Source organism: Vulpes vulpes, chromosome 11, assembly GCF_048418805.1.
Source record: "Vulpes vulpes isolate BD-2025 chromosome 11, VulVul3, whole genome shotgun sequence".
Classification (NCBI taxonomy): Eukaryota; Metazoa; Chordata; class Mammalia; order Carnivora; family Canidae; genus Vulpes; species Vulpes vulpes.
Window position 1 is genome coordinate 28,526,242 of NC_132790.1, and position 18,533 is coordinate 28,544,774.

General features: G+C 38.2%; 1 protein-coding gene across 1 annotated transcript in view; it reads right to left on the minus strand.

The window, feature by feature from the left end:
- GDPD4 (glycerophosphodiester phosphodiesterase domain containing 4) overlaps positions 1 to 18,533 on the minus strand; it is a 115,348-nt gene that overhangs the window by 7,566 nt on the left and 89,249 nt on the right. The window contains exon 15 of the mRNA XM_072725333.1: positions 18,270 to 18,319. Coding sequence (XP_072581434.1) covers positions 18,270 to 18,319 — 50 coding nt within the window. The remainder of the gene's footprint in view (positions 1 to 18,269; positions 18,320 to 18,533) is intronic.

Sequence of the window (18,533 nt, forward strand, 5' to 3'; positions counted from 1 at the left end):
TATATATAATATATATTATATATTCTCTCTCTATATATATATATATTATGCTCATTTGACAGAGGTGGCAAGTGAGGCTCAATGAAATTGAGGAGATGCATAAAATGCAGAGATAGTAAATGTGTTAGTCAGATTCCAACTTAAGACCAAAAATACATGTTCCTTCCATTATAAGATTCCCTCAGAGTCTTGTGGACTACTAAAACTGAACAACAAAATGAACAACCAGATTTAAAAATAGCCCAAGGACATAAACAGATATTTTCCCAGAGATATACCAATTGCCAATAAGAACATTAAAAGAGGGGCACCTGGGTGGCTTGGTTGGTTGAGCATCTGACTCTTGATTTTGGCTCAGGTCATGACCTCAGGGTTGTGTGACTGAACCTCATGCTAGTTGTGGAGACTGCTTGAGATTCTCTCTCCTTTTCTTTGCCCATCCCCCGTGTGTGCATGTGCTCTCTCTCTCAAAAAAACAAGCTCATGAAAAGATAGTCATCATCACTATTTATTAGGGAAATACAAACCTAAACCACAATAAGATACCACCTCACACCTACTAGGATGGCTATTATTAAAAAGAAAATAATAGAAGTTGGGGAGAACGTGGAGAAATTAGAACTCTTGTACAGGGCTGTGGGAATGAAAAATGGTGCAGCCACTGTGAAAAGTGGTATGGCAGTTCCTCAAAAAATTAAAAATAAAGGGGCGCCTGGGTGGCTCAGTCGGTTAAGTGTCTGCCTTTGGCTCAGGTCATGATCCCAGGGTCCTGGGATCAAGTCTTGCATAGGGCTCTCCGCTCAGTGGGGAGCCTGCTTTTCCCTCTCCCACTCTCCCTGCTGGTAGGCTGTCAAATAAATAAACTAAATATTAAAAAAAATAGAATTTCTGTACTATTCCACAGTTATACTTCTAGATATATACTTTAAAAAATTAAAAACAGGGACACTAATAGATGTTTGTGTGTCCATGTTTATAGCCAAAAGGTGGAAACAACCCAAATTTCCATGAATTGATAGGTAAACAAAACATAGTCTACACACATAATGGAGCATTATTCAGTTTTAAAAAGGAAGGAAATTCTGATACATTTTACAATATGGATGAGCCTAGAATGGATGAACCTTGAAGTCATTATGCTAAGCAAAATAAGCCAACCATAATAGGACAAATACTGTATGATTCCATTCGTATCAAGTCCTTACAGTAACCAAATCACAGAAACAAAAAATAGAATGGTAGTTGCCAGGGACTTGGGGGAGAAATGAGGAGTTATGCTTAATGGGTACAGAGTTTCAAGGGTTTACTTTCAGCTTTCTTGGGGTATAATCAGCAAATAAAAATTGTATATATTTAAGGTATATCACTCGATGTTTTGATATACCTCTATATTGTGAAATTATCATCACTAACTAATCTCATTTTATTTTTTGTTTCTTTTTGTGTTAAGAACATGTAAGATTTGTCCTGTTAGCAAATTTCAAGTATATAACAGTATTGGTAACTATAGTTACATTGCTATATATTTGATCAACATCTCTCCATTTCTTTCTCACCTTAGCAACCACCATTCTATTCTCAGCTTATTGAAGTTTGACTATTTTAGATCCCACATGTAAGTGAGATCACGGACTATTTGTCTTTCTATGTCTGCCTTATTTAACTCAGCGTAATGTCCTCTAATTTCATTCATGGTGTTCCAAATGGCAGAATTTCCTTCTTTTTAAAAGCTAGAAGCCAGCCAAGCTACTTCTACCCACTGAATTAACAAGAAAAAAGCTACAGTGAAACAAGGAGGAAAGGCTGAGACACAATCTTGCCATAAACCTCATCCCCAGCATGGCAATGCACAACCAGAAGGAAACTCCCTTTGGCTTCTCTCTGAGAAGCAGAGTTTGGACACTGCATCTGGTGCCCCAACTTTTAAGACTTCTGTCTGAAAGATAAGCTCCCAAAACATCTTGCTTTGAATGTCAGTGGGGCTTGTAGCTACCAAATCTGTAAGGCTGTAACAAACTCAGAAACCATTCTTAAAGGACTCATTTGGATTCACCATGGTGAACACCCAGGACCCAGTGCAGAGGCAGAAGAATAAAACACTCTATCTTTCCATGAAAGGGGGGACAGGCTTCAAATTTAACATATATCTAGGGGCCAACTCCAATATTCTCCAGAGACTACAGTGGCTGGTGAGGGCCATGTTTATATGTTCTCTTTCTGCCTTGCTCCAGGTCAACAGTATTTTCCAGAAGGGAGGCTGAGCACATGTCTGCTGCCCTGATTTTTGTAGTTGCTACCCAGAGCATGCCCCTTGATCACCTGGCTAATGGGGCCTAAATTAATGAGTTTCACAGGACTATAACAGAGAAGCAATTCTTAACTGGCTATTCCCCCCAAAACCCAGCACAGAGTCAGCAGCCAGAAACACCTAGTCTTTCTGTGAAAGAGGCCTATTTGCTTATTTTAAAAGTTGTAGCCCAAGAGGCAGGCTTTTAATTTAACCTACATCTAGAGGTCAACTGTAATCCTCTCCAGAGACCAGGAAGGCCAGTGGGTACCATCTTTATGCTCTCCTTCAACCCTGACCCAGGTTGCTATTGTCTCCAAGAAAGGGGTCTGTATACACATCTGATAACCTGGTTTTTGTGGCTGCCACCTAGAAGACATCTTCTTTAATAGCCTGGCTCTGGTAACTAGCAAGTTAGTATTTACAGGTTCAACAAAATGGTAGCAAAGAAACAGTTTAGAATTGGCTAAACTCTCAGGGCTCAGTGCAGAGGGAGCAGACAGAAACACCCATTTTCCAGACTTCCCTTGAAAGAGGCCTATTTGCATACTTTAAAAGCTGCTAATGGGATGCCTGGGTGGCTCAGCGGTTGAGCATCTGCCTTTAGCTCAGGGAGTGATCCAGAGATCAAGTCCCACATCAGGCTCCATGCTTGGAGCCTGCTTCTCCCTCTGCCTGTATCTCTGCCTCTGTGTCTCATGAATAAATAAATAAAATCTTTAAAAAAAAAAAAAAGCTGCTGAGTATCTGACTTTAAAAAACCTGCATCTAGGTGCTGAGATCCTTCCCTGTTTTGGACACAAAAGGTCTTGGCAAACTCTCACCTACTGGAGCTACTAAGAACAAACAAGCATGCGCAGACAATCATAAAGTTTTGAGAAACAACAAGAGCTGGAGCAGGGTTGAATAATAAGGTTCATCTCTTACACCAGACCACTCTTCCAAGACTCAGAGAGATGGCTGTTTTACCTAAGGCATGGAAATCAACACAGTCAAGGAAAATGAAGAAATAGAGGAATGTGTTCGAAATGCCAGAACAAGATAAAACCTCAGAAAAAGATCCTAATGAAAAAGAGATAAGTGATTTACCTACCAAAGAGTTGAAAATTATGGCAATAAGTATGTTCACCAAGGTCAGGAAACAATGAATAAACAAAGTTAAGAATTTCAACAAAGAGACAGAAAATATAAGAAAGTACCAAGCAAAAATTACAGACCTGAATAATACAATAAATGAACTGGAAAAATTCAACAGAGGGATTCAACAGCATACTAGATAAAGCTAAAACAGGACAAGCAAACTTGAAGGCAGCAGTGGAATTCATCCAATCAGAAGAATAAAAAGAATAAAAAATAGTGATGATTGCTTAAGGACCTTATTGGGCCACATCAAGTGGACTAATATGCACTTTATAGGGGTTCCAGAAAAAGAAAAGAGAGGGAAAGGGGTAGAAAAGTTATTTGGAAAAATAATGGTTGAAAACTTTCCTAACCTGGGGAATGAAGCTGATATCCAGGTCCAGAAAATCTTAAAAGTGGCAAGAGGAAAACAATTTGTTACATACAAGGGAACCCCATAAGATTATAAGCAGATTTTTCAGAAGAAACTTTGCAGGCCAAGAGAAAGTGGCACCATGTATTCAAAGTACTTAAAAAAAAAAAAAAAAAAAGCATTACCAAGAATATTCTATCCAGCAAAGTTAGCCTTTGGAGCTGAGAGAGTTAAAGAGTTTTACAGATGAGCAACAACTGAAGGAGTTTAGCACCACTAGACCAGCCTTAAATGTTAAAGGGACTTCTTTAAGCTGATATGAAAGAGTGTTACTTAGTAACAGGAAAATACATGAAAGTACCAATCTCATTGATAAAAGTAAATATACAATTAAATTCAGAATAATCTAATGTAATGCTGGTGTGATCCAGTATAAAGGCTAAAAAACACAATAAAAATAACTATATAATAATTTGTTAATGGATATACAAGATAAAGAGATTTAAATTGTGACATCAAAAACAAAATGTGGGGGTGTAAGAGTAAAAATGTATAGCTTTAGTATGTGTTCAATCGCAAGTTGCTGGGGGATCTCTGGATGGCTCAGCGGTTTGGTGCCTGCCTTCGGCCCCGGGGCGTGGTCCTGGAGTCCCAGGATCAAGTCCACTTGGGGCTCCCTGCATGGGGCCTGCTTCTCCCTCTGCCTGTGTCTTTGCCTCTCTCTCTCTCTATGTCTCTCATGAATAAATTAAAAAAAAACACCTCAAGTTGTTATTAAATTAAAGTAGATTATTGTGTTATACATAAACTTCATGGTAAACACAAAGCAAAGTCTTATGGAATATACACAAAAATAAAGAGAAAAGAGCCCGGGATCCCTGGGTGGCGCAGCGGTTTGGCGCCTGTCTTTGGCCCAGGGCGCGATCCTGGAGACCCGGGATTGAGTCCCACATCGGGCTCCCGGTGCATGGAGCCTGCTTCTCCCTCTGCCTGTGTCTCTGCCTCTCTCTCTCTCTCTCTGTGACTATCATAAATTAAAAAAAAAAAAAAAAAAAAAGAGAAAAGAGCCCAAGTATGCCACTACAGAAAATTTTCAAATCACAAAGGGAAGGAGCAAGAGAAAAAGAAAGGAACAGAAGAATTACAAAACAGCTATAAAACAATTAACAAAATGGCAATAAGCCCATACCTATAAATAATTACTTTAAATGCAAATGGACTAAGTTCTCCAACCAAAGGAGAATAATAGCTGAACGTATAAAAAACAAGACCCAACTATATTCTACCTATAAGAGACTCACTTCAACTTTAAGGATACACAGACTGAAAGTGAAAGGATTGAAAAAGATATTCCATGCACATGGAAACCAAAAGAGAAATTCCACTGGGCAGTCAGGGTGGCTCAGCAGTTTAGCACCACCTTCAGCCAGGGTCTGATCCTGGAGACACGGGATCAAGTTTCATGTCGGGCTCCCTGCATGGAGCCTGCATCTCCCTCTGCCTGTGTCTCTGCCTCTCTCTCTCTCTCATGAATAAATAAATAAAATCTTAAAAAGAAAAAAAATCCATTACTACATTTCCTTTATCCATTCCTCCATCAACAAACATTTAGGTTGTTCCTGTATCTTGGCTATTGTGAATAGTGCTGTGCTGCAATAAACATGGGAGTACAGATATCTCTTAATGGTACTGGTTTCATTTCCTTTGGATGTGTTCCCAACAATAGCGGAATTGCTGGATCATATGGTAGTTCTATTTTCTTATTTTTTGAAGCACCTCTCTACAGTTTTCCATAGTGGCTCTAACAATTTACATTCTCATCAGCAGTATGTAAGAGTTCCCTTTTCTTGCCATCCTCACTAACATACGTTATCTTTTGTCTTTTTGATAATAACCATTCTAACAGGTGTGAGGTGATTTCTCTTTGTGGTTTTGATTTTAATTTTCCTGATAATTAATGATGTTTTCATGTGCTTATTGGCCATTTGCATATCTTCTTTTGAGTAATATCTACCCAGGTCTTGTTCCCACTTTTTACCCAGGTATGTATGTTTGTATGTGTGTGTGTGTGTGTGTGTGTGTGTGTGTGTGTGTGTGTGTATTTGCTGTTGAATTGTAGGAGGTCCTTATATATTTTGGATTTAACCTTTTATATGAAATAGGGTTGCAACCATTTTTCCCTTCTGTAGGTTGCCCTTTCCCTCTGTTGTTTCCTTTGCTTTGCAGAAGCTTTTTATTTTTACTTTTTAAAAAAGGCTTATTTGAGAGAGAGAGAGAGAGAGAGAGAAAGAGAGAGAGAGAGAGAGAGAGGAGGAGGAACAGAGGGAAAGGGAGAGAAGAGAGAGAATTCCAAGTAGACTCCTTGCTGAACATAGAGCTGGATGTGGGGCTCAATCCTGCAACCCTGAGATCATGACCTGAGCTGAAATTAAGAATCAGATGTTTAACTGACTGAGCCACCCAGGTACCCCTTTACTACAATTTTTTTAAAAGGACAAATATAGAATTTAAGATTGATTTAAAGTTTTGTTGGACTAATGTTGTCTAGAGCATGCCTGGTGATAGTTCTTCCACTGTCACCTTGAAGAATTACTTAAATATTTATAAATAATTACATTTAGTTTTTTACTATAGTTCTGTTTAACTTGATTCATCCACTAGATTAACTTTTATCTGAGAGAAGTGGTAATACCCTAACCTTAGTGTCAAGAGGATAAAGCTCTAAGTATCTAAAAATATTCCACTTTTATCTCATTGCATTGCCTCTTTCACTTGGTAGATCCATGCTTGCCTTCTTTGGAATCTTCCAAATCAGTAAGTCTCCAGACACTTGCTGTGGCTCTGATTCTTGCTCAAGGTCTAGGGCCATTGGGTGGGCATGGGATTATGCCCATCATCCCACTGGAGAATCAGCCATCAACAAGCTATTAGGAAGCATCTCACTACATGCTAGATCACAGAATGTGCATGTAAGATGATCTTTCCTCCAACTCATGCCCATGCCTATCCCGTTTCTCATTCTCTGACTTAGGATGGCATCACTTTTGAACTCATCCCCTAGTTTCTGTCAACCTGAGTGATCACAGAAGGGTTCAAAGAATACATCATTTCTCTTCTGGGTTCCTGAGAGGTTGTCTTTATTCCCATGCTGATATGCACAAAGCCATTCCTTTAGCAGGGAGTGTTATGAAGAGTTAAGATGAGAAACCCTGTAACATCAGAGAACAACCAGCTCCAGCTCCAAGACCACAACAACTCCCTTGCCCATACCTTTGAGATGCATTCTTTATGGAAAATGCTAGACCAGAGTGATCCTCCTGAGAGCCTCAATGGCCCTTCTGCACTCCTTTCTTGACCACTATCCACCATCACCACTCTTACGCACAGAAACAAAAAGGAAGAAGAAGGCAAGATGTAGCTAATTCTTCTTTGAAAGCAGCCCAGAGGAGAATATGCTGGATGTGGTAGAAAACATGATAAGAGAGGATTCTTGGGAGGGCTCACTACTGGAGGTATGTTCAGGTTCTGTTTCAGATTCAAGGATCTCTAAGGAAGAAATTACTGGTTTATTCATCTTCGGGGAAGGTAATGCAGTTTGGAAGGTAGCCTTTCTGGTAGCATCCCACGTGGGTTCAAATGACTTCTCGGTGGATGCCAGCTGTCTAACAGCATCCTTCTGAGGCATCAGTGGTTTTATGGTTTTCTTGACTTGCTCTGGTTCACTGGCTTTCTTCTTGGGGACTACTAAAAAATGACGAGTGCCTGGGTGTTTCTTTGTGTTCTTGGTTAAAGTTGGGTAGAGGGCTGCTAGAGTCCAAGGACTTTCCATAACTCGGAAGGGAGCCTTTGTGGATACATTTGAAGATCCTTGACTTCCCTGTTCTCTCTTTTGGAGGCTTATACTTTTAGGATCTGTGGGATAAAACAACAAAAACACAGATTCCTCAAATGTCACTTCTCCAATCTTTGCCAGTCATGTGGTGAAATTTTATCTTTAAAACATTAGTCCCTCTCGTACCATCTCACATTCTTTCCCCCCTTAGTTTTCCCTACCCCAAATTTTGTGCAGCTTTTATTATGGTCTTCCAATTCAGCATGGTGCTGGAGTTTAAGAGTCTAGTGTGTGAGATTTTAGGTCACCATGGAAGCCGTCAGAAGGCAGGAAGTGACATCTACTTAAAATTCAGGCATTTCACAACCTTTGCTTCCACATCAATTTGAAGAGACAAATGAATACATCCTTAATTAGAATGGGAGCTTTTTAAGGGCAGAGACTTTATCTTGCTTGACACTATATACACAGTACTCAGAAGTGTCCTAAGTGCTCAAAAAATAATTTTAATCTAATTGATAGAAAAATAAATGATGGAGACTACATTTACTAATGGAGCTAGGAAACTGAATCTTACAAAAGACAAATTAAAAACTGGGTAATAATTAAAACTAAGAAAACAGCTTAAAATCATCTAAGGTTTTACCACATGGTCATGAACTGTGGGGCTAAAATCTACAAGATAATGAGAATCCAAAGTAAACCAAGAACTCAATTGTTTTTGCCCTGAGTGTAATGTCAATCTTGAAGAAATGGCTGTGTACATGAACTTCATTTCTGTCAGCTTCACAGGAAGAAGAGGATTACAACAGCACTCTTTAATGGAATTTGTAGGTCAATTCCATGACAACTAGTATTTATTAGGTTTTCTAATTCATAAATGTGGCATATTGGTCCATTTATGTATGCCTTCTCTCAGTAAACTTTTGTAGCTTTCAGTGGCCAACCATATCTTCTTTGTGAGAGCTTGCAACATTTTCCTTAAATTTATTCCTATTTTGTTTTTATGGTGTTGTAAATGATGTTATTTAAGATTTTGGCTTCATTTTTGAGTATGGTGTAAGAAAGTGGTCCAGTTTCATTCTTTTGCATGTGGCCGTCCAGTTTTCCCAGCACCCCTTGTTGAAGAGACTTTTTCTCATTGCATATTCTTTCCTTCACTGTCAAAGATCAACTGACCATATAGTTGTGGTTTATTTCTGAGGTTTTTTGTTTGTTCTATTGATCTATGTGCCTATTTTTGTGCAAGTACCATACTGTTTTAATTACAAGTTTGTAATATAACTTTAAGTCCAGACTCATGGTGCCTCTAGTTTTGCTTTTCAAGATTATTTTGGCTACTTGTGGTCTTTTTTGGTACCATACAAATTCTAGAATTGTTTGTTCTAGTTGTGAAAAATGCTGTTGGTATTTTGACAGGAATTGCATTAAGTGTGTAGATTGCTTTGGGTAGTATAGACATCTTAACAATACTTTTTCTTCCAATCCATGAGCATGAAATGTCTTTTCGTTTCTTTTTGTCAACTTTGATTTCTTTCATCAGCATTTTATATAGTTTTCAGAGTACACGTCTTTTATCTCTTTGGCTAGGTTTATTCCTAGGTATTCTATTATTTTTTTTAAATTTTTATTTATTTATGATAGTCACAGAGAGAGAGAGAGAGAGAGAGAGAGAGAGAGAGGCAGAGACACAGGCAGAGGGAGAAGCAGGCTCCATGCACCAGGAGCCCGATGTGGGATTCGATCCCCGGTCTTCAGGATTGCGCCCGGGGCCAAAGGCAGGCGCCAAACTGCTGCGCCACCCAGGGATCCCCGTATTCTATTATTTTTGGTACAATTGTAAACGGGATTGTTTTCTTGATTTCTCTTCCTGCTGCTTCATAATTAGTGTATAGAAATGCAACAGATTTCTGTGCATTGATTCTGTACCCCATGATTTTACTGAATTTTCAGTTCTAGCAGTTATTAGAATCTAGAGATTCTAATAGAATCTTTCAGCTTTTCTATATATAGAAATGTCATCTGAAAAATTCTTCCTTACTGATTTAGATGACTTTTATTTTTTTGCTCAGTATTGTTATGGCTAGGACTTCCAATATTATGTTGAATAAAAGTGGTGAGAGTGGACACCTTGTTTTATTCCTGACCTTAGGGGGAAAGCTCTCAGTTTTTCCTCATTAAGGATGATGTTAGCTGTGGGTTTTCCACATATGGATTTTATTATGTTGAGGTATGCTCCCTCTAAACCTATTTCATTGAGGTGTATTTTTTTTTATCACGTATGAATGTTGTGCTTTGTCAAATGCTTTTTCTGCATCTATTGAAATGATCACATGGTTTCTATCCTCTTATTGATGTGATGTACTGATTGATTTGTGCAAATTCTGAACCACCCTTGCAAACCAGAAATAAATCCCACTTGATCATAGTGAATGATTTTTTAAAAATGTATTCCTGGATTCAGTTTGCTATGTTGAGGATTTTTGCATCTGTCATTCAAAGCCAGTTTCCTTGTTGATTTTCTGTTTAGATGACCTGGCCATTGATGTAAGTGGAGTGTTAAAGTCCCCTACTATTACTGTATTACTATAGATTCGTTCCTTTATATTTGCTATTAACTGGTTTATGTATTTGGATGTTCCCATGTTGAGTGCATAAATATTTACAACTGTTATGTCTTCTTGTTGTATTGTCCCCTTAATGATTATACAGTGCCCTTCTTCATCTCTTGTTACAGTCTTTGTTTTAAAGTCGATTTTGTCTAAGTATTGCTACCTCAGCTTATCATTTGCATGATAAATGTTTCTCTATCTTCTCACTTTCAATCTGTATGTGTCTAGGTCTGAAGTGAGGCTCTTGTAGGCAGCATATAGATAAAGTTTTTTAATCCACTCTATCAACCTGTGTCTTTTAATTGTGGTATTTAGTCCATTTACATTCCATGTAATTATTGATAGGTATGTATTTATTACCATTTTGTTATTTGTTGTGTGTTTGGTTTTGTGGATTTTTCCCTCACCTTAAGTTGGCTTTCTTTAGTGAGGTACTTTGCTTCCTTTTTATTTTTTGCGTATCTATCATTTGTTTTTGATTTGTTGTTCCCATTAGGTTTGTAGATAACACCTTTGTATATGGCAGTCTATATGTTGATGGTCACTTAAGGTTGAACCCATTTTTTACTCCTCTCCTCCCCGCATTATAGATATATGGTATTACACTTCACATCATTTCATTTTGTGAGTTCCTTGACCGATTTCTACAGATTTACTCTTTTTTTTTTTTTTTTTTTTTTTTTTTTTTTTTTTTTTTTTTTTTTTTTTTTTACTGGTTTTGTGCTTCCTACTTACTCTTACTTTTGGTCTTTCCTTTCCAGTCAGTCCTCTTTAAAATTTCTTATAGGGTTGGTTTAGTGGTCATTAACTCCTTTAACTTTTGTCTGTCTGGGAAACTCTTTCTCTCTCCTTCTATTCTGAATGCTAGCCTTATTGGATATACTATTCTTGACTGCAGATTTTTCTCTTTCAGCATTTTGAATATATTATGCCACTCCCTTCTGGCCAGCATAGTTTCTGCCAAAAAAATCCACCAACAGCCTTGAGGAGTTTCCCTTGTAACATTCTCTTTTCTCTTGCATTTAAAATTTGTTATCCCTGCTTTTTGCTATTTTAATTACTATGTGTCTTGGTATGGATTTCCTTGGGTTGATTTTTGTTGGAAGGTCTCTGTGCCTCCTGGATCTGAATTTGTTTCCTTCCTCAAATTCAGAAAGTTTTCAGCTCTTATTTCCCCAACACTTTTCTGCCCACTTTGTTCTTTTTCTTCTGAGATCCCTATAATGTGAATGTTATTACACCTGATGGGAGTCACCGAGTTCTCTAAGTCTATTCTCATTTTGCATGTTTTTTTTTTCTCTCACCTGTTCAGCATGATTACTTTCCATTACTCTCTATCCTCCAGGTGGCTGATCCATCCTTCTGATGCTTCTAGCTTGGTATTTTTCCCACCTAGTATATTTTTAATTTCAGTGACTGTGGTTCATCTCTGATTGTTTTCTTTCATATCTTTGTTAAGGGTCTCACTGATGTCACCCACTCTTTTCTCAAGTCCAGTATATTTATGATCATTACTTTAAATTTTTTATCAGGCATATTACTTACCTCTGTTTCCCTTAGGTCTCTTGCTATGATTCTGTCCTGTTCTTTCATTTGGGACATATTCCCCAGTGTCATTTTGACACTCTCTGTGTCTGTTTCTGTGCATTAGCAAAGTCAACTACATCTTTTGTTCTTCAAAGTAGTGGGTGGGGGACACATTTTTAACAAGATGGCACTGGTCCTCTTCCATAGAGGAAGCACAGCCACTGCAAAAATAGGAACCGGCCAGAAACAGGAAACACCGCAAAGGACACATGGGCTGGACACACAGTTTTAACAACGTGTGCCCATTATCCATGGGAAATGACCAGTTGCCACTGGATGTAGGCCCTGCAAACTACAGTTAAGAGATGTGGTATTGACAAGATTTGTGCTGGTTTTCTTGGCAAGGGGACCCGCAGCACCAGTACTGAGGCAAGCCTGGCTTAAGGGTGTGGGGTGGAGTATAAGCAAGTTAGGTAGTGAATGTTAGTGCCACACTGGTTCCCCCAAAGGACCATGTGTTTATATGCAGTGGGGCAAGGGAGATAAATGGTGCCTGCCAGCTTCTTTGGTCCTGAAGAAGCCCTCAGTGAACTCTGAGATTAGTAAATAACCCTCCCTCCTCTATGCCCCAGGAGGTTTTCAAACTGCTTCCGTGCTGTATCTCTGTGGGCTATTTGTTGCACTGTCTCTTTAAGGGTGAGGACTCAGTTTCCTATTGCCCTCCTGACACTCCTAAAGACAAGCCTACTGATTTTTAAAGTTCCAGGGTTTAAGTCCCACTGGTGGTAAGAACTCATGAAATTTAGCCCCTGTGGCTTTTTTCTTTTCTTTCTTTCTGATTTTATTTCTTTCACAGAGAGGACACAAGCAGGGAGAGAGGGAGAAGGAGGGGCAGGTTCCCTGCTGAGCAGAGGGCGTGAGTCAGGGCTCAAACCCAGGACCCTGGGATCATGACCTGAGCCAAAGGCAGACACTTAACCAACCGCACCACCCAGGCACTCCAACCCTCATCCCTCTGGTTCTCAAAGCCAAATATTACAGGGATTCATCTTCCCTGTCCATGCTTCCAGGTGTGATGGTCTGTTTTCCCTCCCCTATCCACAGCCATAGCTCCGTCCCTCAAGTGGCCAAACCTGTGAGGTTCAGTTCCACATTGTGTATCTGTCCTTCTATTCTCTTTGATGTGGCCTCTTCTCTAGATTTAGATATGAAGTTCTACCAGTCTCTGGGACATTTTCTGGGTCATTTACACTGACATGAGGGTTAACTATCTGCATCCATGGGATGAAGGGAGCTTATCAGAGTCCTCTCTTACTCTGCTGTCTGTCCTGGGAAGTCTAGAATTTTTAAAATGTAATTAATAATATCTGCATATGAGGAGTGTTTTCTCCCCTTCCTTTATGCTTGTTATTTATCTTACTAACTTGGCTGGGATCTCCAGCACAATGCTGAATACAAGTGCTGAGAGCAGATATACTTGCCTTATTTCTGATCTTAGAGGGAAAACATTCATTGTTTCACCATTAAAAATGATATTGGCTGTCGGTTTTTGAAGATATTTTTCATTAGATTGAGGAAGTTTCATTCTACTAGTTTTCCCAGAGATTTTTATCATATATGGGTATTGACTTTTGTCAAATATACTTTTTCTTTATTAATTCACTGAATTATATTAATTTTCAAATGATATGTCCATCGTTTTTTTTATATGTCCATCTTACACTACTGGGATAAACCCCACTTGCTCATGACTTATTATCTTTTTTATATACTGATGAATTCAATTTGCTAATATTTTGTTTGAGATTTTTAGTTCTAAGTTCATAATAATATTGATCTATAAATTTAGTTATTGTAATATCTCTGTCACAAGGCTTTATATGAGGGTAGTGGAGGCCTCAAAAACTGCTGGAAAATGCTGCTTCTTTTTTTCTGAGTTGGTATAAAATCAGCATTATTTCTTAAATATTTGATTAACCAGTGAAACTCCTTGGGCCTGGACTTTTGGTGAGGTTTTTGGGATACACATTTGATTCTAATAGTGAATTATTAAAATTTTCTATTTCTTCTCTCAGTTCTGGTAAGCCACGTACTTCAAGGAATTTATCTATTTCACTTAAGTTTAAACTTTAATGGCACAAAAAATATTCCTAATTTTCCTTTTTATGTTTAGGATCTGGATAATCTGTTTTTCATTCATATCTGGAGTCACTCTCTCTCTCTCTCTTCCTCCTCCCTCCCTCTCTCATCTTGCTAAGGGTTTATCAATTTTATTAATCTTCTCCAAAAATCAACTTTTGACTTTTTTCATTTTCTCTATTTTTTTTTTCAGTGTCTTCTATTTTACTGATTCCTGCTATTGTTATTATTTCCTTCCTTTCACTTGGGGGAAAATGTAGTCTTTTTTTCCTAGATTCTTGAGGTAGAAACTTCATCAATATTAAACTTTCTTCCTTCCAAAATTTAAAGTTACAAATTTCCAAGTCCTGCTTTAGGTTTATCCCACAAATTTCATTGTTGTAGATGCATCATCATTTAATTTCAAATATTTTCTAATTTCTCTTGTGATTTATCCCTTGATCAATGAGATGTTTAGAAATACATTAATTTCCAGCACTTAGAAACTTATCTAGATACTTCATGAATGTTAATCTCCAGTTTAATTTTGTTGTGGTCACAGAACATACTTTAAGATTTTAGTCTTTTGAAATTTATTGAGACTTGTTTTTTAGCTTGTCAGTCTATTTTGGCAAATATGCCACATGCATTTGAAAATATTATATATTCTTCAGTTGTTCTGTATATTTTATCTCACTTAGATCAAGGTGTTGTTCAGACTTCTATATTCCTGATTTGATTTTTTGTGTGTTTTGTTGTTCTTGTAGGTACTGAGAGAGGAAGTTAACATGCCTAAGTATGACTTCTCTCAGTTTTGTTTCATGTGTTTATAGAGTTCTAATTATAATGCCTTCTTGATATACTGACCTTTTCATCATTACCAAATCCTTGTTTCCAGTAATGCTCCAAGTTTTGAAGTAATTTTTTTCAGGTATTATTTATTATGCTTATTGTTTGCATGGCATATCATTTTCCCAATCTTTTACTTTTGATCTTCTGTTGACTTTGTATTTAACTATTCTGTAGACAATATATGATTGGGTCCAGCTTTTTTCTATTTTCTATCCAGTCTGACAATCTCTACTTTTGAATATTTGGTCCATTTATATTTGATGTGATTAATAAAATGGCTAGATTTATGACAATCATGCTTCAAATTGGTTTCTGTTTTATCTGTTATTTTCTTCCTTTGGTGTCTTGTTCCTGAACCTAACTGCTATAAGACATTCTCCTGCTTTGAAGAAGTAAACTGCCTTGTGAGAGAGCCATATGACTGGGACCTAAAGTTAGGCTCTAGGAACTCAGAGAAAACCCTGGCAACAGTGATCAAGAAAACAGATAAAAACTTCAGTCCTACAATTTTAAGGAACTAAATTCTTCTAACAATGAGTGATCTTGGAGGAGGATTTAAAAGTGTCAGATGGGATTGCAGTCTAGGCATATACCTTGATTTTAGCCTGGTGAGACTTTATTTAGTTTAGATTTTATGTATGAGAGAGAGAGAGAGAGAGAGAGAGAGAGAGAGAGAGAGAGAACAGATGCAAGAGAGAGCAAGGGAGGGAGAGGGAGAAATCCCAAGCAGATTCCATGCTGAACATGGAGCCCATCATGGGGCTTGAACCTATAATCCCAAGATCACGACCCAAGCTGAAACCAAGAGTTGAATACTCAACCAACTGAGCTACCCCGGTGACCCAGCCTGGTGAGTCTCTTAAGTAGAAGACCTGGTTAACCCATGCCTGAACCTATGGCCCATAGAAATTGTGAGGTGATAAATCTGTATTATTTTAAGCTGCTAAGTTTATAATAATTTGTTACACAGCAATAAAAAACTAATACAGAAATAGAGTCTACTCAAGATGAAGCACAGAAATTAAATAGTCCAAAAATAACAATGAACAGAGTCTCAGCAACCTATGGGATAGTATTGAACTTTCTAATATCCATGTAATTGGAATCTCAGAAGAGGGTAGGAACAGGAAATATTTGAAAAAATGAAGACTAAAAATTTATCCAATTTGATGAAAATTATACTGACTGATATAAGAGTTCAGCAAACCCTAAGCAGGATACACACATGCACACACACACATATCCAAGGTAAACCATAATCAAATTACTGAAGACCAGTAACAAAAGGAACAATCTTAAAAAGCAGCTAGAGAAAAAAAGGACATGTTACAAGTAGAACAACAGATAAAATGGGCTTTTTTTTTTTTTTTTTTTTGCAAGACTTTCCATAAGAAACTAAACAAGGCAGAAGACAAAGGACTGATTACTTTACAGTGCTGAAAAATACATCCTGAAGCTAGAAAGTTGATGTATGCCTTATGGTGGCAGCAGCAGCTGCAGCAGTACTTGCCCATCCTGGAGGCTGTTGTGGTGCAAGATGTGAGTGACACTGTGCTTAGTGTCTGAGGCTCTATTCTCTTGAGTCTCAATGGATCTGGGCTGTGGTTTTAGCTTCAGTCTTCCTTGTTCCTTCCCTGATTCTAAACTTGGTCCTGTACCTTCTAGATATCTCTTAGGGGCACTCAAACAGCCTTTTAATACATTTTCTTTCTGCTTAGATCAGGCAAAACTGGTTTCTGTAACAGGCAACTAAAAAAATATTTTAAAAAAAAAGGAAAAATTCTTAATTCATTTTCTATTCATCTTATTTTCTCATCATTTCAACATAGTGGATAGGTGTGGTCCAGTTAACCAAGTACTTTTTCCTTCATCCGTTATTTATACACTTCTTTGAATTTTCCTTCAAAACTTCTCCTATACATACTTTCATCACCATTCATTTCCATGTTTGTTTGTTTGTTTGTTTTCTTATTTCCTGGCTCTATTACTATTATGGGCTGAATTTTGGGCCCCCCAAGTTCACATGCTGAAGTGCCAACCCCCAGTACTTCACATCTGACTAGACATGGAAATAAGGCCTTTAAAAAAGTGCTTAAAATGAGACCTAATACAATCTAATTGGAGAAAAGAAAATCTAAACACACTGGTATGTGTGTATGCACAGAGGAAAGGCTATATGAGGAAACAGAAGAAAGTGGCCATCTGCAAGCCAATGAGAGAGGCCTTAGAAGAAACCAAACCTGCTGACACATTGATTGGTCTTGGACTTTCTGCATCTAGAACAGAGAATATAAATTTCTGTTGTCTAAGCTATCTAAACTGTGGTATTCAGTTATAGCAGCTTTGGTTTACTAATACAACTACTGAAAATCATAAGGTTAAAGCCTTCAGACTTCTTAACAGCCAGTAAAGCAATCTTTAAAATCCATATAACACAGAGTTACTTGAGATCTTTCTGCTCTGTGAGATTTGAGTGAGCTTAGTCTGAACCTTCAGTTTCATAGTATGCAAGACTATTGCTCTCCATTTAATTTATTCATATTTCTGTACTTATTTTTTTTTCATGGTCCCTATGGATCCATTCCTGCAACACTTAAGTATTTTATCAGTTCAACCCTCTGCCAGTTGGTGTATGGCATTTCAGGATCTTCACCACTATCCACAAGAAATTACAATAATTCATGATTCTATGATGGTACCAACTTTACCTAAGGCTCCAGGAGCTGTGGAAGAAATCTATCAAGTATTGCCCAGTCTTTTGCCTCATAATTGGTTTTCCTTTGACATTGCACTGGCTTCCCAACTAGTCACTCACCGTGTGATTATCCCCACAGCCTCCTGAAAAATAAAATCCAGCTCTCCTTCCCTTTACTGGGCCTATCTCACTTCCTCAGCCCCTGAGTTACTCTGCTAAATAATGTTACTCTGTTATACAGAGAATTCTAAACATATAGCTCCCTTGAAGAAGCTCATTTGCCATCTCTTCATTGCTTATGTGCAGAGCCTAGACTCTAGTAAAGTCTTTCAGGATCTCTACAGTTTTCTCCCTCCACCCTCCAACATACATCACCCCATAGAGCTCTACTGGGCATGACAGCTACTTTGGTAGCTGGACCTTGGTGCCTAGCTCAATGGCATCAACTGTCTACTTTTGCCACCTTCCTTGCTGCTCTTTGCGGGCCAGGCCCTCTCTCTCTTGCACCACCCTGCATGATAGCTTTCAATTATTTTCAGTCTTTCTTAGAGTGCCTGGCACAAAGAGGGTACTCAATAACTAACTATGTGATGAATTAAGATATGAACAAGTGAACAAATAAACACCCATGCTCAAAATCTTCAAGAGGTCTCACTGCCAACATTTGAGAAAGTCCAAAATGAAGCCTATGTCAAGGACTCTCCAGCTGACAATTCTCAACTTTTCCCTGATCCCCAATCCCATTTTCCCCAGACTCCCTCAGCTCTTCTCAGAAGCATGAAAAGCAGGCTTCATGTCCTGGAGGCAGTGGGTAGGGATGAAGAGATAGGATCAGGGTAGACCTCTGACTTTACCTGTGTAAATGCTGGCATTATCGAACATTTCTTTTTTCCGCTCTCTCCACCTGGAAGGAAAGAGACTATCCATGAGCCTCATAGATCTCTTCCAAAAAAGACAATAATCCAAGGCAGTGGTCAGAAAAGAAACATCATCCAGTCAAATTCTCACTTAAGTACAGGGTTTATACTTTCCTCTTTAAAGAATAACTCACAAATAAATGATGGGTGTGATGAGGCCTAAACAACTATGGTCTCCTCTACCTAAAATTCTTCTACCTG